We start from the raw sequence: 26,522 nt of genomic DNA, 5'->3' as shown, positions 1-26,522 counted from the left end.
TGTATACTTAGGACCTAGTGCACAACTTTTTCTGTTTGTTTAAAGGCCTCTAAAGTCCTAGGACACAACTAGACTATAATGATTAGCCAGCAAGTTAGATGAGTAGTGTCATAGGGATAGAAAGGATCAGAAAAATTGTAGTATCTAGGGGACAGAGAGAGAGAGAGAGGGAGGAGAATTTTCATTCGAGGTCTTAAGTGTGCTGTCCTGACAGATTGTAAGTGTGCTTAAGAAGTATTTATTGCTATAAATTTGAACTCAGTTGGACAGTAGAATACTTTCGTAGTTACATTCTAAAATAACGAAAATAGCTTACTTATACTTACTTCACTATTTGTCTTATTTTGGTACACTACCACAATCAAGACACAATTGTCATGATATTAAAAGAAAATTGGAGGAAAAATAAATAATAGTTTAGAGAATTACGTGTAAGTGGGAGCACTGATTTTGTATCTTGGGAGTATTGTGATAGCTTGAGGCTCCCAACTACATTTTACCTGAAGGCGATATGAGAAGTTTGTTAAGGGGATATGGATAATATTTGGAATATGAAATCCTTTTCTTGTTGAACTAGAAAAAGTCAGCAAAAATGACCCAGTGAAAGATGAGCTAATTAATTTCCAGTTATTGAAGTTATATAAATTTTGGCATGCCCTTGGAGAAGCATGTCATATTCTTATTAAATATTCTCACAAGGTTTTAATTCTATTTATAATAATTTTTGTGAATCAAGATTCCCTGTCCTGAAACAGTCATCAAAAGCAATAAACAAACTGGAGGCTGAATTCATCATATGGGCATTTCTTTCCAAATTTTACTAAGAATAAAACTATTGGTTGACAAGGAACAGAGTCAAGGGCCTCACTCATCTATTTGACTATGTTCTGATAAACATTTAATGACTTTATGTTACTGAAAATGTTATATACTGAATAAAGTTTTCATTATTACAAATTAATGTTTCATTTTTTATTGCACATATATGGTAAATGCCAGGATTTATTTCCTTTCACATTGAATTGGGAGTTTGGGAAGGTATACTAAAAGCCAAGGGGTAGGGGTACTGATAAAGGTTGGGAAACCCCTACTATAGATTATGGGTTTTATTCTTTATAGTAAAAAAAAAAAAAAAAGACAGAGCTCCTTATGTTTTTGGGATCCTTTTAGTGACCATTTCCCATGACTATACTTTTCTAGAGAAACTCATGGAGCTCATATCTGTAATTAAAAAACAACAACATGATTTTAGAGTTAGATAGTACTTTAGGTAATGATCTAGTCCAATTCCTTTTTTTGTAGATAAAGAAATTGAGACTCAGAAAAGTTAATCAATTTTTTTCATGTGCACAAAACTAAGTAGTAGCATATGGCTTTTGATGATTGTTAATTTAGTGCTTTTTTTTCTATGTTTTTTTTTTTAATTTCCCACAGCACTCTGCCATGGGAGACTAATAATAACCAATATCTTTTCAAAGAAAAATCCCCCCAAATTTGAAGTCTTTGTAGGGAAAAGGAAAGGAGTGAAATTTAAAAATATGAAATTTACTATCATATTAGGTATTTAGCTCTTGTCTTATTAGTGTGTGTCACAAACAACTAAGATTTATTTTCTCCCCAAATGGCTTTTTCAGAAGGAAAACATTCACCCCCCCTTCCCCAAACCTCTCTCATGGATCAGTTATTTTGCACTAATAAGTTCACTTACTTGTAATGGCTTTACAGGTTCCTTTAGATACATGGAGAAGGATTCTTAAAGTGAGAGAAGTGCCTGGATCAGAAGAAAATAAAGAACAGAAAAATAAAATACTTAATTGGTTTCATCATAAACTAATAATATTAATTGCTGCTTCCAAACCATTTCTTTACTTTTCTTCCTTCAAAGTCTAATGCAGTTGGTTTATCCCAATTACTCCATCAAATTTCTTCACCATTACTCTTGGACTACTGTGCATATTCATGGAGAAAGTTTCAAAATATAGCTGATTTCACCCATTGGAAATTTGTGGTGTATAAGCTATGCTGGATACTTCTTGTTGACAGTACTTTTGTTCTAATCATATTGACCTTTTATTTCATTGCCCAGAGCAACTGTTTCCTTTTTCATTAATTTCCCCTACCCTCTTACCTAACTGGTGATGACTTATCCTCTATCCTCTCAGTGAGACTGGAGGCTAATTCTATGGGAGCTTCCTCTTCTCCCTCCTTCAAAACTTCTATGTTATTATGAATTCTTCCTTCTTGATGCGGAAGAATAGCTGTCCCTACTCATTTGCTAAGTGCTTTTCATCTCTTTTCTTTTAGATAGCTGCACCAGTAACCAACCCCGTTCTCTTGTGCCTCTTCAGTTTCTTTTCTTTGACTCCTCATCTATCCACAAATTAGGAACGTATCTCCCAAACTCTTAAGAAATCCTAAAACCAACTATATTCATGGCCAGTGGCGTCCTTACTTTTTTATTCAGTCATAATCCTTCTTGATTTGAATCAGATTTTCTTTGCTATTTGACAGACTTGAACACCCCTGTCTTCTTTTTCCATCTTTGACTTTCAAGATCTATTACATTCTTTTTAATTCTCTGAATTTCCTTTCTCATCTCTTTTGATGATGTTCCTCAAGAATGTGCCTTCTGCCTTCATTGTTCTCTTTCTTTTGCAATCTTTTGCAATTCCAGAACCTGAAGTAGCTTCTCTAATCAGAAGACTTCCCAATCTGCTTATCCAGTGGTGCTTTCCTCATCTTCAGACCTATATTTTCACTTAGCATGTTAAATTCAGTATATCTAAAACTACCTATGATATCTAACATATATCTGATTTGCACGATGGAGTTTTGGGTATGAGGAATAAAGAGTAGGCTGAATCATAAGAGTACCTGAAGGAGGGAGTCAAGTGTAAAAAGACTAGAAAGATAGGAAGCGAGGTTGTGAGGGCTTTAAATGCCAAATAACATTTTATATTTGATCCTGCAGGAAATAGGGAGCTACTGGAGCTCATGATGAGGGAGGATTGGTGGTGAAATGGTCAGATCTGTTTAGGAAATCACTTTGGTAGCTGAGTGGAAGATTAATTGGAGTGGGGAGAGACTTGAGGCAGAGAAACCATTGTGATAGTCTAGGTTATAAGTAATAAGTTCATGTTTTAGGTCCTCATGTGGCTTCTGTGAATAGAGAGAAAATATATGTGTTGGGAAGGTAGAAATGACAAGATTTTACAACAGATTTGCTTGTGGATTAGTGCAAGTGAGGAGTCAAGGATGACAGTGGTTTTGAATCTGGATGGTGTTCCCTTGACTGCAATTGGAAGGCTAGAGGGTAGAAAAAGATAGTAAGTTCTGTTTTGGGCATTTTGAGTTTGAGAGGCCTAGGGAGACACCCATTTTGTGGTGTTTAAAAGGCAAGTGTTGGAGTGATACAGGACTAGCTCAGGAGAGAAATTAGGGTCATATATACATCTGGGAATTATCTGCATAGACGTAGTTGAATCTGTGGGAGCTGATAAAGTGAGTGATAGAGATAATATACAGGGATAGAATAAGAGGGTCCAGAATTAATAGGCATAAGCTGGATGAAGATCCAGGAAAGGAGATTGAGGAGGGATCAGAAAAGTGCAGGCAAGAGCAATGTCATGAAAACGTAGAGAGGAGAGAGTACACAGAAGGAACAGGTGATTAACAGTGTCACAGGTAATTGAAAGATCAAGGAGGATGAGGATTGTGGAAAAAAAAATCCTATAGATTTGCCAATTATGATAACATTGGTAACTTTTGAGAGGGTAATTTCAGTTGTATGAGTCAGGAAACCACTTTGTGAAGGTTTTAGAAGAGAGTGAGAGGAGAGAGAGTGGAGTCAAGTGCCATATGCCAGGCATTGTACTAGAGGTAGGGATACAAAGAAGGGAAAAGAAGACAGTCCCTCGTTTTTGGTAACTCACAGTCTAATGGTAGAGACAACGTGAAAGCAACTATGTACACACACACATATACAGCATAAGTTGGAAATAATCAACAGATGGAAGACATTAACATTGGAGAATTGGAAAAGGTTTCTTGTAGAGAGTTGTATTTTAGTTGGGATTTTAAGGGAGTGTGGAAGAAGAGATGAGGAGTTACCTGATATATATGCCTTTGTAAGCAGTTTATCCTGATGGGATAGTCAGATCAATTGAGGATTTTTTTAAGGCTGAGAAAAACTGTATTTTAGGTCAACAGGAAGCTAGTAGAAAGGGTGCAATTAAAAGATTAAAGAGATAATGGGAATGGTACTGGGGACCAGATGGAAATGGGATCAAGAATATATTCAGAGAAGGGGCAGCTGGGTGGCGCAGTGGATAAGATCACTGGCCCTGGAGTCAGGAGGACCTGAGTTCAAATATGGCCTCAGACACATGACACTTACTAGCTTTGTGACCCTGGGCAAGTCACTTAACCCCATTGCCTAGCCCCCCTAGGAGTTGTAAGGCAGAGGGGAAGATGAAATAATAAAAAATTATTGTCAGATTAAAGAGTTTTGGTGTTAATGAATGTGGAACTATAACGTTTATGAGTGATGTCAAGATCTAGGATATGATCATCTCTTTGTACCTGAGGTGGAGTTGAGTAGTAGGTTATAGGAATTGAGTAGATTGGGTAACTGGGTAATTAGCGTATTTCACGGGAACATAGCTAAGCGTATTGAAGTTCCCTAGGTAAGAGGGCAGGAGTTGAGGTGGTGAGACTTTTACTGAGGCTTTGAACTACTTGAGGAAGGAAGGAGAATATTCTGGGGAGCAATTTATAACAGTAACCAAGGTCTCGATTAGGTCATAAATTTGGATAGCGTGAACCCCAGGGAGGGAGAGGGTGCTGAGAGAAGGTGGTAGGAGAGTTTGGAAATGGCTGTGGGAACAAGGAGTTATTCCAGTCTCCCCCACCATAACTGGTAAGTCCTGGGTATGAGTGAAAGTTAAGCCAGTATTGGAGAGGTTTAAGATGAAAGGAAATGCTTACTTAACATAGTGCTCCACCAATAGTAGGTGCTTAATATTTTTTTTTTCTGGTAATGATAGTTTTTTATAAATGAGTCATTGGTTAATGGATGATTTGGTAAGAAAACAAAGGATGGCCAGTGAGTATATACCAATTGCATATATCAGTTAGTATTGATACATATAGCATTGATGGCCCAGTGAATAAGGCAGAGCTTTATGCCAACCCCTTTAGATTTGGGCATATGTAGTCACAGCCTCATTTTTGCCATAGGTATTTTAGTTCTTAGAATTGTTGATGTGCAGGACTGCATAACTGTCATAAATCTCCTCATTTGTTCTGTTGAATCTGTCAGTTTTTTTCCCTGTGGGAATGTTTTAATTTTCTTTGGGGTAGGGCCTGAATTTTGTTCAATATTTCTCATTTTATGCTTCAGGTATGAACTAGCCATGCTCAGGAAAGGCTTTATGTAGAGAGGTTTTCCACACTCAAGCTGAGTTTTTAAGGAAATGGGATTCCAGAAGTTGAACATGATGAGAGAGCATTCCAGGCACAGGGGACAGTCAATACAAAGGCCCTGAAATGGAAGGGTAGAGTGTTATATGTGAGGAACAGCAAGTAGGTCAGTGTAGATGGACCTCAGAGGGTAGTGATTTGTAACAAGCATGGAAAGCTGAGAAGGGGCCAGGCTGTTAAGAACTAAAATACCACAAATAAGAATTTTTATTTACTTGATCCTAGAGGAACAGGGGTTTGTTGAGGGTGTGTGTGTGGGGGGGGGCAGGGGAAGTAGGAAGAAGGGTATGTGTACATGTAATATAATTAGGCCTGTGCTTTAGAAAAAGAATTTTGTGTGGAAAATAAATTGGAGTGGGGAGAGACTTGAGGCAGGGAAACTAAAAAGGAGACTGTTGTGGTAGGTAGTCCACTTGAAAGGTGATAAAGGCCTGAACTAGAGTGGCAGCAGAGTGAGTGGAGAGTTTATAAATATTTTATAAGGGTTCTGTTGTATAAATAGTACAAGTGTTCTACTCCCATTTTACTATTAAACTGAGATCATGCAGATAGTAAGTAAAAGCTGAAATTCAAACTTGAGTCTACTGATAAGTTTAGTATTCTTTTCACTATACCAGTCTGATAGATATAGAGAATGTGTGTGTGTGTGTGAGAGAGAAATAGGCAACTCTTCCTGTCCCCCCCCCCCCCACTTCCATTTACCATTCTTTTTTCCTGTCTTTGGAAGTAAACTCTTAAGTTATCTAATTTGTAGGTAAATTAAAATTAAGTAATGATTAAGGCCTATAAATTTATAAACTACTAGTTGGTTATCATAACAAAGTAGCCTGCATGCAAATTCTAGCATACACTACAGTCTTCCAGATATAAAACCTGTATTCTCAGCCTTAAATTTAGAACTGTCTTAAGTCCAGTGGCTCCCTGTTATCTCTGGGATGAAATACAAACTCAATTTGGTATTTAAAACTCTTCACAACCTACCTTTTCAATCTTGTTTTATAGTACTCTCTTTCACATACTCTTATGATCCAGCCAAACTAGACTTCTTAATTTCTACTTGCACAGCATTCAGTCTTTAATCTCTGTGCAGTTGTACCGACTATACACCCCATGTCTTCATTGCATTTGCTTTTCACCTCTGTCTCTTAAAATCCCTAGTTCCATCAAAGCTTAGCTCAAGACCACCTTCAACTTGAAGCCTTTCCAGATCTCTCCAGTTTCAAGTATGTGCCCACTGCTCCCATTTACCCTTTGTATGTTTTGTGTGTGGCTGTGTAGAGATATATACACATTTATTTCCCATGATAGAGAATGTAAGTTCCTTGAGAACAGGAACTGTTTGAGTTTTTTCTCTTTATTCCTAGTAGTGCCTACCATAGTACCTGATTATAAAGGAGACTTGTGATAAATGTTTGTTGCTTGCTGGATCTATGTGGTCTGGCCCCCATATACTTATTACTTTCCACTCTACTACCACCTGGTACATTTGTTCTAGCCAGACTTTTCTACCTATTGTTCCTTTTATAGCTAAGTCTTATCCTTCTTTCAAGGCCCAGGTGAAATTTTAACTACCAAATGAAATCTTTGATATCCCAGTTCTTAGTGAATATTACTCTTTCCTTTACACTTATTGTTTGTACCACTCATTTGGTATTTAGTACAAGGTGGTATGTGTTTGCTTTGTATTTGTATTCTGAATATGTACTTTGCCCAGTTCACATTAGATCCTTAATGTTTATTGACAATGTTAAAGTATTTGAAATAGGTATAGATGATATTTCTGAGACACAGAAAGATTAAATCACATAGTTAATAATAGTACAACCAAAATGAGGAGGTTGGACTATGTGACCTCTGAAGTTCCTTCTCTCGGCCTAAATCTGTGCTGCTTTGTGAACTACCAATGGAACCAGGGTTATCTTAATTTTTAGTTCAGTTTTCTTTCTATTTTTTTTTTAACCAACTCTGAAGTATTTTGAAATGTAACAGGGTTACATCTTACTTCAAGGGCTGTAAGCCTTTAAACTTGAGTTGTGGACACTTTTTAATAGTGACTAATTACTGTTCTGCTAGCTTAAGGCAGATTGCCCAGTTCATAAAGATCTTGATGGAAAAGATTTAATTTTATTTTGAGATAGATTTTCAAATAAAAGAGGGATCTTTACTTTTGAATGATTTGAACATTAGGCTATAGTGCTTTGGAGTATTCTGTTCCCTTTGGAGTCATCGAAAATTTCTTGAAACCCTGGATTCAAAAACAGAAGACCTGAGGTTTTGAATTGTAGCTCTCCCACTTAGTATCTGTGTGACTGTGGGCAAGTTATAGTCCTTACTGTAGTTTAGGACTCTAGTTTCCTCATTTATAGAACAAGAGGGTCAGATTAGACTATCCTGGGTTCTTAACCTGGGATTTGTGAACTTGTTTAAAACATTTTTTTGATGACTATATTTCAGTATAATTGGTTTCCTTTCTAATATTACATATTTTATTTATTTGAAAAATTATTCTGAAGGGTTCCATAGATTTCACCAGAATGTCAAAGGAGTCTGTGAGATTAAAAAAAAAAAAAAAAGCTAATCCCTGGACTAAACCATCTCTAAGATTCCTCTGACTTTAAAATCCCATAAATCTAATGAGTATTTTATTTAGGATCATAATGGCTCTTTAAGTGGCAGCATTTGAACTCTGAAGTCTCATGAATCCAAGTTTACATACTGTTTTTTTTAAAGTATACTTTGTAATAAGCTCACAATTTGTTTAATATTAGGCTTACTATTTGCAAAGTGTTTTACTTACGAATATCTTGTGAGGTATTAGAAATATTGAGGAAGTCGGGTGGACATACAGCCTTATCTGAGGCAGGAATTGAATCTAGGTTTCCTTACTTTAAATACATCCCTCTTTCCACTAAACTATGCTACTTCTTATTATTTAATAGTGAGTTTAATGAAGTGGTATATGACATTTCTACTTTAGTCAGATTCTGGGTGTGAACTAGAATTGTGTCTTTTCCAAGTTTTCCAGTATCACTGTTAAAGTTCTCATTTTAAACTAAAGATTTGTTCGTGATTTGGCTGGTGATAGATGTCTCTAGGTTTATATGTATGTGTATATGTACAAACACATATGAAATGATACAAACAAAATATGTAGATATATCTATACATATATACATATATAAAAAGCTTCCTTTAAAGTTTCAGAATGGCACTAAACACATATATATGAATTGGAAGAAATTGATCAATGTGTTTTGATAGTGTTTTAGTATAGGGGAAGTCATGATAAGCTCTTTGATTTTCTTTTTCATTTTTCACTTTTTTTTTTTTAAGTGAGGCAGTTGGGGTTAAGTGACTTGCCCAGAGTCACACAGCTAGGAAGTATTATGTGTCTAAGGCTGGATTTGAACTCAGGTCTCCCTGACTCCAAGGCCAGTGCTGTATCCACTGCACCACCTAGCTGCCCCTCATTTTTCACTTTTGAAGACTGTCAGTTCATCAGGTTTCTTGGTGGTGATATTAATAATAGCTAACATTTATTCAGTGTTATTATTTGTAAATATTATTTAGTAAAATAAATATTATCATTATTTGTAAATATTCAGTATTTCAAGGTTTATAGAATGCTTTACAACTGTCATCTTATTTTATCCTCACAATACTCCTGGGAGGTAGGTGCTATTATAATATCCCCATTTTGCAGATGAGGAAACTGAGGCAGACAAGTTAAATAGCTAGCCCAGGGTTACACATTTAGTGTCTAAGACTGAATTTGAACTCTGGTCTTCTGGACTCCATATCCAAAGGCACTGCTGTCACCTAGCTGCCTCTAGCAAATCTCAATTCTACTTTGATATGTTTTGTACCTTTTATTCTTTCTTTCATAATTGAAGAGGAATAAACTATTCTATTAGAAATAATTGGCTTTACAACTAAAAACCTTTTGAGGTGAAGGCCAATATTAGATAAATTTATTTAGTATTCCAGTTAGAATAATCATTTCTGTTTCAAGGTTCATAGGAAAAATAATTTTTAAAGTTTGGATTTTTTTTAGACTATTCAAATTTTTATCTATCAAATAGATGGTTTATTCTTATTGGCAATAGCCGAAATCTTAAACTATTCTGTGATCTTTTTAAAAAATTTGAATAGCAGTATTTGTTTATCCCAACATGGTATAAAGGTTAACACAGTAACTGCTTTTGCCTTCACTTTGAAGTAAAAGTAACTGTCTCTTCTCTTTTTTTTTCTTTTGACAGAACAAACTCGATTAAAAAATATCAGAAAAGTATATGGAAGATGTTTATGGTATCGTTTGCGGTTATTAAAACCACAGCCGAATGTAATTCCCACAATAAAGTAAGTATCAATTCTTCATTCAGAAAGTATTTAGTTGCCTACTAAGTGCAAGGCACTGTGCTGAGAAAAAATTGAGTTCCTGCTGTTGGAAGATTAAACATGTTCATAAGTAAATATTATAAAAGGCAGAATATGATAAGTGCTCTAAGAGGGCTTCAGACAAAACTGTGAAAGTTTAGAGAAAGATTGGTTTGTTTCTGCATTGGGGTGGAGTATCAGGGAAGTCTTCGTGGGATTGAGTAACACCTTGAAGGAAGAGTGTAGGATTTCAACCAAGTGGAAATTGGGAGGAAGATATTCTAGGCAGAGGAAATAGTATGAGCAAAGGAGAGGAGGCTGGAAGTATGGAATATATCAGGAGAAAGTCAGATAGTCCAGTTTGGCCAGGGGGTTGGAGAAATAGATTAGGACCAGGCCTTGAAGAACTTTGAATACTAGGCTAAGAATTTGGACTTTTTTTTTTTTTTAAGTAAATAGTAGATAAATCAGTCTGTAAGCATTCAACAAGTGCCTCCTATATGCCAGGCATTGTGCTAGGTGCTGGGGATGCAAAGATGAGATATTCTTTGCTGTCAAGAAACTTACCTTCTATTGGAAAAGAAAACATATAAGGAGATAATTTTGCTAACAGTTAAGGGAATCAGGGAAAGCCTCATGTTGAAAGTGAAATTTGAGTTGAGCTTTGAAAGAAACTAGGGATTTTAAGATGTAGCAGTGAGGAGGGAGTGAATTCCAGTCATTGAGGGGAGCCTAGGCAAAGACATGAAAATGGGGGTTGTAGTGTTATGTGTGAGGAATGGTAATTTGACTGTATTCTGAAGGGGAGTGATATATAATAAGGCTAGAAAGGTAAGTTGGGAACAGATTCTGAAGGGCTTTGAATGCCCAAAAGAGTTTCCATTGATCCTTCAGGCAAAAGGGAGGAGCCACAGGAGTTTATGGAGTAGGAGAGTGAAATGATCAAACCTATGCTTTAAGGGGGCAGCTCGGTGGCGCAGTGGGTACAGCACAGGCCCTGAAGTCAGGAGGACTTGAGTTCAAATCTGGCCTCCTACCAAATACTTGACACTTAGTAGCTGTGTGACCCTGGGCACGTCACTTAACCCCAATTGCCTTAAAAAAAATTTGGAAACTTTGTGGAGGGTAGAGAAGGGAGATAGGGAAGATTTTGTCCTTTAGGAAAACCATTGAGACAATGATACATAAGGTGAACTGGAACTCAGATAGACTTAAGGCAGGGAAATCAGTTGAAAGCGTCTTAGCTCTAGAAAGAAGTAAACTATTATGATGGTGGTGAGAATCAGTTGAAAGACTTGGTGGCTAGAATGGAGAATTAAAGGAGAGAGAGGAGTCAAAGGTAATTGATGTTTTGATCCTGGCTGCCTGGGAGACTGGTGGTGCTATTAATAGGAAGTAGGAGCATTAGGAGAAGCCTTCTTGTGTTCATGCCTTTTGTTTGTGTTGTTTCCTATGCCTGGAATGCCCTTTTCTCTTCTTTGCTGATTTCCTACCCAACCTTTAAAACCCAGTTCACCTCCTTTATTAAGTGTTCCTGATTCTTCTTGTCAGTAATAAACCTTCCTTGGACTTCACAAAGCTTTTTACTTAGCAACTCTAATGTGTTTGTCATGTAATGGCATATATTGTAGATGTCTCTTTGTTTCGTTCCTGCCTTCCTCCCATTAAAATAAAAGCTCCATGAGAGCAAGGACTGTTTGATATTTAAGTTTTGTATCCCCATTGCCTAGCACAGCATTCTTTAGTAGGTGCTTAATATTTTAAGTAGGTGCTTAATAATACCTAACATAGTGCTTTAAATTTTGTAAGATACTTTACCTTATATCATCTCATTTGAGCATCAAAACAACTCCATGATGTAGTTACTACAGATATGATTATCTCCATTGTACAAATGAGAAAACAAATTCAGACAACTTTGGGAAGTAGTAGTTAGTGGGAAAGAGTTTTAAAATGATGAGCTTATTTTTGGATAAATCGAGTTGATATGACAAGGATATTGAGGTAGAGATGTCTGGGAAGCAATTAGAAATACAGGATTGAAGATTAGATTAGGAATATATCCATAGGGGTTTAAGTTGGAGTGTATGCAGCAAGTTAGAAAGAAAAGAGCATTGTGAATAGAACCTTGGAAAATCCCAACATTTATGAGTGAAAGAGTGAAAGGAACCAGTGAAGGTGAGACCGCCAAATTTTTCCTCATTTTTTTATGCTATTATTGATACATTTAAGTAAGCTTTTTAAAACAAATTTCTAGCACTATTGATATCCAAGACTTTTTTTTTAAAAGGCTAAATGTTTAAATGAAACATTCTGATTTTAGTACCTTCAGGTATTTTAATTTGGATAAATTTTTATTTTCTTTTAAATGTGTGAAAAGATAGGGAAATGTCTTCTTTCTTAATTGTAAAATGCCTCCCCGTTTGCAAAACAGTTTTGTGTTAACAGTAACAATAACTACAACAGAAATCAAACCCCACAAAAAACTCAAAGTGGTTTTTCTTAGTATTTGTAAAGGATTAACTTTATTTTAGTCCTCAGATAGATATATTTAAAATATATTTATTAAAATATATTTATATAAAATAAAAGGTAGAATTAATCTTTTTAATGAATAGTTTAAAATTGTTTATAGCATTTTACTGGCGGCATTTTAAATTTAGACTTTCAAACGTATGGTTCAATGAAGATTATGATGAGACATTTAGGTAAATCATTTTTGTTCTCCCGTTCTGCTGCCTGTTGGTATTTAAATTGATACTTGATGATATTTTGAACGTCTTGAATGTTATTTTGTCTATAAGTTACTTTACTGGGAACACTAAACAGTTTCTGATTCACTTTAAATGAAAATAAAGCTTAAAAGCTGTTTAACTTCAGAGAAAAGGTAGATGCTGATACTAGCTTAGATAGTTAAAAAGCCATCATGAACCTTTATATTTCTTTAATCCTAGGATAGTTTTTAAAATAAAAATAATCATTGTAGTTCCTAATTTGTCTTCTTCCCCATTCTTAATGCAAGGACAAAATGTATGAAATCCCAAACAAGTAATTTGTGAACTATGTTTTAGGAAAGACCCTGAAGGCTACTCTAGTTGGATTCCAATAGTTCCTTGTCTCAATACCCAATGTGGAACTATTATGTTAACTTTTCCGAGTTTCCAGTACAAATCACCAAACCCAAGTATGCACCTTGTTTTTATTTCTGTTAAAAGGTCCAATAATTAGTAAGTGGATTAGCCTGTTAAATAATAATTTTAGCTGTTGAGTTTAAATGTTATAGCATAATTTTGTTGAACTGAATCAGATTTTGTGTTTGTTGTTTTGATCATCCTGTTTTTTCTTGCAGTTTTCAAACAAATCAAAATATATAAATTTGTTTACATCATACTCATTTTTTCCCCCCAAACAGGAAGATAATTCTGCTTGCAGGGTGGGCATTGTTTTTATTCCTTGCATACAAAGTTTCCAAAACAGACAGAGAGTATCAAGAATACAACCCATATGAAGTCTTAAATTTGGATCCTGTAAGTAGTGATTTTTGCGTAATGCACATTACTTTAATGAACCCATGACAATTAGTGTAGATGCAAATTTGAACAGAAATCAGATAGTGGGCAAATAAAAGTTTAGAAATGCAACTCACAGTTCTGGTATTAAATTTTTTTCCAGGCTATTTTCATCAGGATTAATTTTTACTGTTTGTTTAGTTATTCTGTTGCTGAGAATTTGGTGAGCTGGTAAAATACTTAAGTAGGCCGAAGTTTTTTTTTTTTTCTTAAATATCTGCAAAGATGGTTAAATGAATAGAATAGAAGAATCTGAGGTGCACAGGTGTCTAAGATGCTAGAATCATAGATTTAGAGCTGGAAGAGACCTAAACCTAAAGTGAACAACACAGATTAGTCAACAAGCATTTATTAAGCACCTATTATGATCTAAGTGTTGGGGATACAAAAATAAAAACATTCCTACTGTCAGGGATCTTGCATTTTATTGGAGGAGAGAACATGTATGTGTATAAATATATTCAAAATACATAAAAATAAATACAAGTTAACTTTTGGGGGGGAGGGAAGAAGACACCAACAGAGGAATCAGGAAAGGCTTCATGTAGAAAAAAGTGCTATAGCTGAGTTTGTTGGAAACTAGGCATTCTGAGAAGTGGAGGTGAGTAGGGAGGGTATTCCGTCTATGGTTTGATCATAGTCTTATGAATAGGACCAGGATTCAGTGATGTAATTTGCAGTAAGTAGTTGGACAAATCCAGAGTCGCTTGAAGGCTAAGATTACTTAAGATTGATGATGGAAAATATAGGGGGAAATGTAAAATTCACCTTTGATATTCTTCTTCCCCATTCTCCTTCCTATGTGAGGTGCTATTTTCAGATTGATGAACAACTGGAAATTTCTTTTAGAGTGTGCTTAGCATTGTAGAATGGAAAGGGACCTGAAAGGTGGTCTGAAAGGTGGTCTAATTTGGCTGCCTTATCTTATGAATGATGAAAATGAGGCCTCCTTCAAATTGAGACTTGTCCAAGGTCTGTTGGTTGCACAGACAGGACTTAATTTCTTTCCTATTACTTCCCAGTTCCTTCCACTTTCCCTATACCTCAACACAGAAAAACTGCTAAGTGGCACAGGTTGAGCCTGCAAAACATGTTTATATAATAATGTTTGGATTACATGCTATGAAATGTTCCCTGTATTATTACATAGAAGAAATTTTCAGGTTTTATTAATTGTTCTATAAATAATTTAGAAATAAGTGAAAAAATTATCAGTAAACATGATAACTTTTTGGAAATTTAATACTCTAAAGTAAAAGCATAAAGAAAATTTTTAATAGTAATTATTAGTCAAGACATTAAGTTGGTCAGAGAAATATTGGCAAACAGATGGAACTGAATAAGTCTTCTGATCTTTATGTTGATAATTAAACTATTTCATTTGATGATTCTTTTAGTTAAAAACTTTAATTTACTCTAAAACACTTCCACTTCCATGATATTTAAATCTGAGTGTAATATTTTATTTTGTGGAATGTCACCTGTGGATTCTACAAGTGATAGAACTATTTTTTCTTAGTTCATTGCTGTATGCATTTTAGATTATGTAATATGGTGGATTGTATAGCGCAGTCTCGTTTACTTAGTACTAAGGTTTTTTTTTTCTTTTAGGGGGCAACAGTAGCAGAAATTAAGAAACAATATCGTTTGCTGTCACTTAAATATCATCCAGATAAAGGAGGAGATGAAGTTATGTTCATGAGAATAGCAAAGGCCTATGCTGCGTAAGTATCTTGTTCACATTCTCAAAGAAATTAAAGTGCTTATTTGGTTACTACTTTTCTTATAAAATGTTGAATTCTCGTGTTGTTGAAGCTCTCATCTATGGCACTGGTTGGCAGACTATTCCAAAGGGCTATTTAAGCCTTGATTTCAAGTAACTTTAGTTTACATATTGACAGATATATTTGCCATATGAATTATTGAATGATGATATAAATAAAATGACATGTTAAGCTTTTTTGGAAGTGTTAGGCCCCTCCCTGTCTCCATTTCTTCTTTTCTTTCCTTACCTGCCTTTCTACCCTGTAGCTTTAATGTCGTCTTTCTAACATGTCATTCTAGCTTATCTTTTTATCTGTGTGTGTGTGTGTGTGTGTGTGTGTGTAGATGGATGTATACATTCTCTTTGTTTTTCTTCCTTTAAAAGTTCTATCTGATCTGCTGTTGAGTCTTTTATTTTTAGTCTCATACTTTTTCTGTTATCCTTACTCTGATAGCTTACTCCTTTTCTACCTGGGTATTTAGGATTTTATTTTGGATATTCATCAGTTTTTCCTTAAAAGAAGGCTTTCAAAACTTCTAATTTGATTTTCCTACATTGCCTAAACTAGAATGGTTCAGTACAGGTGTTGTATATGTGTTAATCTTTTCCACTATTTTATTGAGTTGTATTTGTTGCCAAATGATTCCTGCAGACATTTGCTAATACATCAGAATAATTTCATATGTGGGACCTTTCCAGTTGCAGAAATTCTTAACATTTTTTCCCATGAACCCCCTTGGCAGTCTTCTTCATTCCTTCTCAGAATACTGTTTTTAAATGCATAAAATAAAATACCTAGAATTACAAAAGGAAACCAATTATGCTGAAATACAATTAACAGAATTTTTTTTGAAAGTTCACAGACCCAGGTTAAGAAACTTTACCCTACTGTGATCCCTCTCATCTTTACCCCCTTTGAAAAAGATCCTTTCGGTAATCTAATAGTTAAGTAATGGTGGTGAGGATTAGTAGATTGTTTGTGTACTGTGATTTCCATTTTTCCTTCTCTTCTCAATATTTTTTTCTGAAAACAAAGGGTCTTTTTCTCTTTGTTATTAAAGTGAGTTTGGTGATTGATAGGGATTGTCAGGACTGGATAGATGTGATAGATTTGCCAGAAGCTTCTCTTCTTTCTTATTCCTATCCATATTCACTTATATGTTAAATAGTTATGGCCTAGAATAGTTGTATTTTGAGGAGAGTTTGATTCATGCATGCTGTATGCTGGCAGCTCCTACTCCAAGAAGTAGGACCAGTGATGCTGTGATGGAAATAATTTTAAATAAATAGTTTAGTCTTTGCGGATTACTTGCTGTACTGTGAATGGCATAGCTCAGAAAGTAGAATAATTTGCCCTGTATCACTGGGTTACCAGTGGTACCATTCAGAGTCACTGTGTCTTAAACCTTTAAGTAATTAAAAAAAAAAAATTGCCTGTAAGGTGTTTTCCTTTCTTTTCTCCATAGTTCTCTTCCCACAGTTCTGCTCCTAAAAACAAAACGAGATTTTCCCATGTCCTTACTCCCCTTCTCAGCCTCCCCCTCCCACCATTATATACTTGAAGCCCCAAATATCTATTCCTGGGAAAAGGTCCGTGGAGAAGTAATTTACTTGCAGATTGAAGTTAGATGCTGGAATGACAGGTCACAGTTGACAAGTCTAATTAGGTCTTTTGTGCAAAAGCATGATGATAGTATTTTAATCCTTTGCTTATTATTGCTACAGTAGCTCAGAGTCAACTATATGTTCAATGATGGTATAGAAAATAGGACAGCTATGTTCTCATTCTCTTATAGCATTTTTTCATAGTGTTCCAGAGTGGAGAGGTTATAGGACTGTCAAAATAAAGTCCTTTGATGATTTCCTGGGGTGTTGAATATATGATTCTTATATATGACTAGAAAACTCCTGTATGTATACAATCTGCTGTTAAGCAGATTTCCCTTTACTGTTGTAGCTTAGAGGCACATAGTAAAGATGTAAACAAAAGGTTTAGGGTATAGGGTAGAGTTATAAAACTTTTTTACATAAACGTTTAGGTTGATTTGTATTCCTTTATTTCAAAAACTTTGTAAATTATGATTTAAATAGTTTTGTAATTTTGGTATTTTTCATTGTCATCAGCAAAATACTTTTACATATTGATTTCCAAGGAAATTTTGTTATCAGAACCTTGCTACTTTTGTGTTTTTATTCAGTGACTATTAAGCAATGATTTTGTTTCACTCAAATTCTTCAGCCTGATATAGTCACTTCTATTAGTCTCTTGCTGTAATAATAGCTCACTTACATAGTTCTTCAAGATTTATAAAACCTTTTATTTTTTAAAATAAATTTTATTGATTATCTTTGGGGAAGCTGAGGCTGGTGAATTACTTGAATTTGGGAGTTTTCAGCTGCAATAAGCTGAAGCTGAATGCATGTCTTCACTAAGTCTGGCACCAACATGGTAAGCCCCCAGGAAGGAGGGGCTGCTTAAGGATGGATAAACTGGCTTGGGTTGGAAATGGAACAGGTCATAACTCTTATGCTGATCAGTAGTGGAGTCAGGCCTCTGAGTGGCAGCTCTACTTTAGTCTTGGCAAGGTGAGGAGATCCAGTTTTCTGTCCTCCTACCCTCTCAGATGTATCTTGCTCATAGCTATGAAAGGTGTGTAATCTGTTTAGCATAGTGCCTGGCATATAATATACACTTAATATTTATTGACTAACTGCTTTTCTTCTAATTTTTATGTGATATGATCTTTAATCTTCAGGTCACATTCATTTTGAATTTAGTGTGAAATATGAAGTAAGAAATAGTTTAAGATGTAATAATCAAGGCCAGTTTCTTCGAGAATGATTTTCAGTTTCCCCAGCATTTCTCTTTATTTTTTTCTTTTTGATTTTTAAATAATATTTTATTTTTTCCCCAATTACACTTAAAGATAATTTTTAGCATTCATTAAAAAAACAACAACCCCAAAAACCATGGCTACTAAGATTACAAGGAAAACAGGAAGCTGGGAAATAATTTTTACCTCAAGTGTTTCTGATAAAGACCTCATTTTTCAAACATAGAGAATTGGGTCAGATTTATAAGAATATAAGTCATTCTCCTATTGATAAATGCTCAAAGGATATGAAAGACAGTTTTCAGATGAAGAAATTAAAGCTATCTGTAGTCATATGAAAAATTCTCTAAACCACTATTGATTAAATAAGTGCAAATTACTCTCAGGTGCCATGTCACACCTATCAGATTGACTAATATGACAGAAAAGGAAAATGGTAAATGTTGGAGGGGATGTGGGAAAACTGGGATACTAATACAGTGTTGGTGGAGTTGTGATTGATCTAACCATTCTGGGAGAGCAATTTGGAACTATGCCCAAAGGGCTATAAAACTGTGCATACCCTTTGATCCAGTAATACCAACTGTGCATACACTTTGATCCAGTATATCCCAAAGAGATTTTTAAAAAAAGGAAAAAGGAAAAAATATAAAAATATTTATAACAGCTCTTTTAGTGGTAGCTAAGAACTGGAAATGCAGGTGTTGCCCATCAATTGGGGAATGGTTGAACAAGCTATGTATATGATTGTAATAAAATATTATTGTGCTATAAGAAATGACAAGCAAGATACTCTCAGAAAAATCTGGAAAGACTTACATGAACTGATACGAAGTGAAATGAGTAGAATCAGGAGAACGTTGTAAACTGTAAGAGCAATAAAAATGATCAACTGTGAATGACTTGGCTGTTCTCAGCAATACAGTGATCCAAAACAACTCTGAAGGATTTATAATGAAAAATGCTGTCCATCCCCAGAGAAAGAACTGAGGGAGTCTTGATACAAATAGAAGCATACTCAGAAAGTGCTGTCCAGGCTTCTTTTTTTTTTTTAATCATCATGGCTTTCAGGTAATAATTCTTAAATCATCTCTTTTGAATCTGTTTTCCAGGTCAGTTGTTTTTCCAATGAGATATTTCACATTTTCTTGTTTTGTTTTTTTTTTTCATTCTTTTGATTTTCTTTGATTGATTCTTGTTGTCTCATGGAGTCATTAGCTTCTGCTTGCCCAATTCTAATTTTTAAGGAATTGTTTTCTTTAGTGAATTTTTGTACATCTTTTTCCATTTTTTTTGTGCTCCTTTTACCAGGCTCTTGACTTTTTTTCCCTGCTTCTCATCTCCAACATAAGAATCATAAAAATAGCCCTGTGTACTTCTCAAGGTTGTTGTAAAGATCATGCTAGGCAAAGTATGTGAAAACACTTTCGAAAATTGTGCATCTTGGAAATGCAAGGTGGCTCTATTGTGAGTATTTGTTAATGTTAGCATGTCTTTCTGATTTTTGAATTTTTTTTTTAATGCTAGTTTAACTGATGAAGAATCTCGGAAAAATTGGGAAGAATATGGGAATCCAGATGGGCCACAAGGTAATGGTTCTTAAAATTTCCAGTGTTATAGGAGTGGATATTGCAAAATTTGTAACTAGATTAGAAAGCATATCTTTGCTTTTTTAAAAGGTAAGAGAGTGAATATGTATATTTCAAAAGCTTGAATGAAACATATATCCTGTGTAAAGTTAAGTGTCATTTAAATACGTTTTTTCCCTTTATCCACGAAACTAGCTTGAAGAGTCAGGCCCACAAAATTTCTAGGAAAAACTGTAGTCAAGAAGTAAATATAATAATTGGTGTAATTGTTAAATCGCTTCAAGCTAACTTGAAAGGCGGTTGAAAATTCAATTTCTTCTATTTAAATTATTACAAAAATTCAGGTCCAAAAATAGAAAAAAAAACTAGTTTTTTTTTTGGAGTTCAGCAAGAAGTTGAGTCCTAAATTCTCCATTCAAATCTGTAGATTATTACCTTGTAAATTTGAGAATCATAAATTTGGTACTCTCTAGTACTTTTACTTTTTTTGTGTCCTTAATAAAGCCTTGTATAACAAGTTGAAATTCCTTTTAGAAGCTTGGATGTTTTTATTCTTTTAGCCACAAGTTTTGGAATTGCTTTGCCGGCTTGGATTGTGGATCAGAAAAACTCCATTTTGGTAAGTTTTCTCAGTTAAAAATTTAAGAAATATGATGATTGTGTATGATATGAGACTGCTAGACACAAGTTTAGTGTGTTGCCCTGTTTTTGTTGGGGCAGCTAGGTGTTGTAGTGGATAGAGTGCTGAACCTGGAGTCAGGAAGACAAATTTCCCTGAGTTCAAATCTGGCCTCAGACACTTACTAGCTTTGTGACTGGGCAAATCACTTAACCCTGTTTGTCTCAGTTTCCTCATCTGTAAAATGAGTTGGAGAAGGAGATGGCAAACGACTCCAGTATCTTTGTCAAGAGAACCCCAAATGGGGTCCCAAAGAATTGGACACAACTGAAAAAAACAACAACTGAACAACCACCATCTGTTCTTTGTTATATAATGTGTAATTCTTAAGCTAATGAGCGAGGGAATTGGTTCATTTTTATTGCTGCTGCGGTGGGAGAGTACATTTTGATGGCCAAAATTCTAAAAGTATGCATAAAGTCTAAAATGGGTGGTAGTTCCTTTTGGAAAATTTGAGAATAACTTCTAACCCATTGATTGGCCCCTGCCTTGTGGAATTTAAATTACCCGAATTTAAAATATGTTCTATTGGCAATTTTAGGAAGAAATAAAGTGTCAGAATAAATAGTAATAAGAAGTCATTGGAACTTTAAAAAAAACTTGGGAATTACTTTATTTCTTGATCAGATAGAGAAGATGAAAGGCAGCATGGTTAAATGGCTAGCAATGGATTTGGAATAAGAGGACATGGTTTTGAATCCCATCTGTACTAATTAACTACCTCTGTGAAAATGCTCTGCAAATCACTTAACTTTTTCATCTTTAGTTATTGTAAAATAAGGGGCTTGGACTAGATCCATAAGGTCGTAAATCTTCATCCTATGTGTGACGTACTTAACATTTTTACTTACTAGCCTGCTTTGATTCGTATCCGATGGTTTAAAAATATTTTCAGTTGAAAATGTCTGTAATTAGTTATTAAATATTATCTTGTTTTATGGCAGAGTGACAGATCTGTAAGAATCATTGTAACTGGCCATTACAGTCTTATTAATTTACTATAGGCATGTTTGTTGTGCTTTGGCATGGAATGGGACAGGACTTGCCAGGTAGACTCTATAGACAGTCATTAGAAATAAGGGGAAGCAGCACTAGGTTAGGAATCTAGAATGATAGGACAAGATTTAAGTATCACACAGTTCTAAAAGTCAGAACTGTGATAGGTTAGGAATCTAGCCAGACAAGACAATGCATTTGAGAGGCCAAGGCCAGGAATCCAGGACCTACTGGGTGGAGTTAAATGCCAATCATCAGGATACCATTAAGCATGTATGAGATTGAAATGAACATTTCAGCAGTTTATATAGGGGTTTCTAAACAAGTTAGCAATTGATGGTAGATCCTGACAGTGTCTCTTACTCTATATCTCTTTTTTCCTAACCTTGTCTATAGAATGTGTCATTTATGATAATTCATGTATTCTTCATGATGTCGGTAACTCTTTTTCCCTTTTTTCCCCACCCCAGGTTTTACTTGTGTATGGGTTGGCTTTTATGGTTATCCTTCCAGTTGTAGTGGTAAGAATTTTAAATCGGAATTTATTATGTTTTTAGTACTAAACTTAGGGTGAAATATTTGTGAATTTCAGTTACAAAGGATGTTATTAAATATTTGAGCTTAAAAGCTGGAAACCTTATTTTGTATGATATTTTATCTAAAGTTACTTTTCACTTGATTAACATTAAAATTAACTTCTTGAACATATTGTTCTGCTTAAACTCTTGGTCTAGAATTTTATTTAGGACACGCTTTATCTTATGCTCTTGTCTCAAAGCAAATTCTAGCTGAAACTTTTTTAACTCATTGATAAACACAGAAAAGACTTAAGTTTAATTCAGTCTAATGTCAGCATCGACTAATTGTTGATGTGGAATAAACTGATATTTACACTAAATTTCAGTTGTTATCTGTTGACTTAGAGACATTGGAGGAAGGAGGAGAATGTTGGCTCTTAGAAAATCATGACATTAACTTTTATTTTTAAACATGGTTTTCATTTTGGAGTTTTTATCCAAGAAATTTGCTGTCAGTTTAGTCTTTCATATTATTTTATTCATGTCTTAGGGCTCTTGGTGGTATAGATCAATACGTTATAGTGGAGACCAGATCTTAATCCGCACAACTCAAATCTATACATATTTTGTGTATAAAACCCGGAACATGGATATGAAACGTGAGTAAAGCAAATGTGATGTTCTGTCATTAGTTTTGTACTTTAGGTTACATCCTTTCTGTACTTAAAAATCTACAAATACTGTAGCATTTTATATTTAGTTAATTCAGTTTTATGTTTGTTAACTGTGTTAGAGAAATGCTTGTCCTGGAGAAATTCTAATTTCCAATATCATGACTATTCTAAATAGTTTATCTTAAATTACTAAAGTTCCGAGAAGATGCTAATATACTTCAAATTTCTCAATTTCAGTATTTGCATTATTCATTCATTTGGTTATTTTTTCATCTGAAATTTGATGATAAAAACTAGATGTACAGTTTTGTATTAATAAACATAAAAGGATCCTTGATATTTAGCGTATTGAAAGAAAACTGCTAGACTGTATGTGGGCTTAAGAAGGTGACTATCCTATTTTCCTCCTGCTCGTGGATATGCTTCACTAAAGGTACATTTCTGTGCTGCAAAACTACTTTTCTTTCTAAATTTTATTCATAACTTCTAGCATTTCTGAACTATTGAATCTTAGAGTTTGAAGGGGGCTTCAGATTTTTTAGTCTAACCCCTACTTGAAGCATAAATTCCCTCTGTAACCTTTCACCAATTAGGCGTCTCTGCTTGAAGACCTTCAGTGATAAAGAACTCACTATATCCTGAGGCACTGTCTCCTGTTACACTTCCTGGACATCTCCAATAAGTTCATATCTGTTTTCCTGTATCTTCTACTCACTTTTGTGTATATGTCCTTTTGCAGAATGAGGAACTCTCTCTCTCTTTTTTTTTTTTTTGGTGAGGCAGTGTTAAGTGACTTGCCCAGGGTCATACAGCTAGTACGTGTCAAATGTCTAAGGTCGCATTTGAACTCGGGTCCTCCTGACTGCAGGGCCGGAACTCTATCCACTATGCCACCTAGCTGCCCCGGAACTCATTCTTTAGCAGGACAACAAAAATATTTCAAGTTCACATTTCACATTGTTGTATTTTATTAGTATGTATCTTTTAAAAATCAGAAATGCCAAGCAGGTTTTTGGACTTGTCTTCAACTTACCTATAGTTATGTTCTTGATTCTCACATCATTTTCCTTGGAAATTGGAAAGGCAATAATTTTCTAGATGGATAATCAGGCACATGTGACTGAGATGTAAACACATCTAAAATTCTTGAGAAATGAGTTATTAGATTTCTGTCTTCCTATGTAATATAGTATCTTGACTTGTGTTAAGCATAAGCTTTTTACTTTTTTTTGAAGGTATTGCAGGTTTATGATAGAATTTAAGGGGTTTTTGACAATAGTGTAATAGCATTTCTGGTTTGTTCCAGGTGCCTGACATTTTCAGGGCATTGACATTTTATTATTGTATTTAATATTTCAGTAGCATGTGTTTTAATAACTTCAAAATCGATGCTGCTTAAGAGCTGCTAAAAAGGTCTTCCTCTTCACCCAGACAATGCCCAGTGAAACCATGGTTTCGTATTACCTAGGTTGATATGGGTTAAAATTTTGGATATATTTGGCTTATTGCCTCCATGAACTTTTTATTTTGCAATGGGTAAAGAGATGTTTGCATCCCATTTTTAGTTTAGGGACACTTGGGTGCAACTTCTTGAATAGAATTTGTTTATTTTTAACGGATCCTTTTGGATTCTGAAGTTAGTGATATATGTTTCTGCTGAGTTGTAGTGATATATTAATTTTAAGAGTGAGGCATATTTCTTTCTCAAAATAATACCCTAGGCATACATAGTAAAGAGTGAAAATTTGTTTCTGCCATTTTTGAAGCTTCAATAAACGTATCATGATGTATGTTACAAAGTAGTATCTGTTGCTCTAGTGTTAATGAAGTTGTCTAGGGGAATTTAGTAAATATGCAAATTGATTTATTTTTCTAATTTTTATTGTTTTGGCAGGTCTCATAATGGTATTAGCTGGAGCCTCTGAATTTGATCCTCAGTATAATAAAGATGCCACAAGCAGACCAGCTGATAATATTCAAATACCCCAGGTTAGGTCATTTCCAAAAGTATTTTGCTTAACGTTTGGATATTAAATCCAGTGCTACTGTGTGTATATATATGTGTGTGAATGTGTGTATGTGTGTGTGTGTGTGTGTGTGTGTAAATATGTTAAGTATTTATCTCATTTACCTAGCTGATCAGAGAAATTGGCAGTATTAATTTAAAGAAGAATGAGCCTCCACTTACCTGCCCGTACAGCTTGAAGGCCAGAGTTCTTTTACTCTCTCATCTTGCTAGGATGAAAATTCCTGAAACACTTGAAGAAGGTAATTATGATTCTAACATCTAAAAGACTTTAGTGGGACCAAAACATCAGATTTAATTAGACCTCATGCTATAGTGTTTACATAGCTATTCATTTCTGCTCAATCAAATAATTGCTCAAGGACCCTTTAAAAAGGAATCTATATGCTATGTAATTACTTTACAAATAGCCTAATACGTCAGGTATTTTGATGTGTTAAAATTTAGTGTTTTGTTTCAAGGTGACAATTCTAATTTTGGGAAGGTTACTTTCAAGTTATTTGTAGCCCTTCTTAAAAGAACAAAAAAAAAGCTTGTCTTTCAGAGCCTTGAAATAATGGCCCTCTTTTCTACAAAAACAATCTTATACATTGAGCGTGGGAGGGTAGTGGTTGGGGTAGGGTAGGGGATCCTATGGATGTTTCTGTGGATGTTATTATCTAGTCATAAAAATTAGAAAAGTTTCCCTGAGATCTTTGATGATTTTATAGATACGTTTTTATAGTTTTAGATCCATGGCCAGTACTGAAGCTTCTTTGCTTAGTTCCCATTAAAATTTTCATTGGTCCAGAAACACTTTAAAGTGAACTGGAGAGTCTTTTGAAGCATCAGTGATTTTGGGAAAGTTACTTATTTTTAGGATCTTTTTAAATGGAAATTTTACAAATGATAAAGTATTTATAAAACATTTTTTTAATCCACAAAAGAAATCTTAATAAGTGTTTCTGAAAACTAGACAGTTAAATACTGATTAATTGATGAATTAACATGGCAGTTCTTATTATTGACTCAAGTCAGAAATAAGCTTTATTTTGCCTTGGCTGCTGAGATCTTTATAAACATTTGTGTCTTCTCATCAATTTTCAGTGTTGAATGTGTCCATCTTTCTTTTAAAATCATTTTTGTGTAGGTTAAAAATATGATGGATGCCGGAATAATATTTTCTGTATTTGGTATAGTAAAGATGGATGACAGAGTTAAATATTACTCTGAGTAGTACTTTTTCCACTTTTAAAAAATACTCTTTGTTTGAATGAGTTCATTTGATATCTATTCTTAGTTTTTTGCCTGTCAGTAATTGTAGTTAACATGGAAATTTCACCAAATGGTAATTACTCAAGCTTCTGAAGTAAAGCAGGATTAAATTTGTTAGAGAAAAAAGTAGAGAAGTAAGTTCCTAAGCTTAAGATTCATGTTAAAATTCTTTATAATTTTGGATTTGAGGGATCATAGGGTTCCCTGACTTCATTATGATAAAGTTTAGGAAGACTTTTTAAGGTAACCTTATAAAATTGTAATCAAAGCAAGTATCTAAGTTTTTCTTGCATGTGGGAAGTGAGTTTGCATAGTTCGTGTTGCTACGGTTGATAAAGATGATCTAGTTATAAAAACTAGCAAGATTTCCCTGAGATCTTTGATTATTTTGTAGATCAGCAATTTATCCTGAAAAAGTGCCCTGCCTTACTGCAAGAAATGGTTAATGTAATCTGCCAACTAATAATAATGGCTCGGAGCCGTGAAGGTGAGGAGGAAACATAATTATCTTGTCCTCTTTCTTGCAAGCATATGTAGATTATAATTCTCAATATTCACAGATTTACTGATACTTAAGTGAATTCTGACAATCAGTGTTTTGGAGTTTTATTTATCTTTTCCCTCTTTACTTTTTCATTTTTATTTTATATAAAGACATACTTATAACAAAAGGATAAGAATTAGTTAATTTATTCACATATACTACCAAATAGTTTAAAAAAAATGAAAAACAGGACATATAAGCATAAGGGTGTGTTGT

At 34.5% G+C, this 26,522-nt stretch overlaps 1 protein-coding gene across 1 annotated transcript in view; it reads left to right on the top strand.

Moving 5' to 3' along the window:
- The window catches only part of LOC114040528 (translocation protein SEC63 homolog), a gene marked incomplete at its 3' end in the record, with an annotated part of 36,759 nt that extends 10,510 nt beyond the window's left edge, over nucleotides 1-26,249 (top strand). The window contains exons 2-11 of the mRNA XM_027858652.1: nucleotides 9,741-9,840; nucleotides 13,271-13,385; nucleotides 15,039-15,151; nucleotides 19,554-19,615; nucleotides 20,176-20,234; nucleotides 21,761-21,811; nucleotides 22,359-22,467; nucleotides 24,377-24,471; nucleotides 24,618-24,750; nucleotides 26,157-26,249. Coding sequence (XP_027714453.1) covers nucleotides 9,741-9,840; nucleotides 13,271-13,385; nucleotides 15,039-15,151; nucleotides 19,554-19,615; nucleotides 20,176-20,234; nucleotides 21,761-21,811; nucleotides 22,359-22,467; nucleotides 24,377-24,471; nucleotides 24,618-24,750; nucleotides 26,157-26,249 — 930 coding nt within the window. The remainder of the gene's footprint in view (nucleotides 1-9,740; nucleotides 9,841-13,270; nucleotides 13,386-15,038; nucleotides 15,152-19,553; nucleotides 19,616-20,175; nucleotides 20,235-21,760; nucleotides 21,812-22,358; nucleotides 22,468-24,376; nucleotides 24,472-24,617; nucleotides 24,751-26,156) is intronic.
- Between the last annotated feature and the right edge of the window lie 273 nt (nucleotides 26,250-26,522).

The sequence above is a fragment of the Vombatus ursinus genome, unplaced genomic scaffold (assembly GCF_900497805.2).
Source record: "Vombatus ursinus unplaced genomic scaffold, bare-nosed wombat genome assembly UNPS02013364.1, whole genome shotgun sequence".
Lineage (NCBI taxonomy): Eukaryota > Metazoa > Chordata > Mammalia > Diprotodontia > Vombatidae > Vombatus > Vombatus ursinus.
The sequence above is the reverse complement of the archived record's forward strand: the minus strand, read 5'-3'. Positions and strand labels throughout refer to the sequence as shown.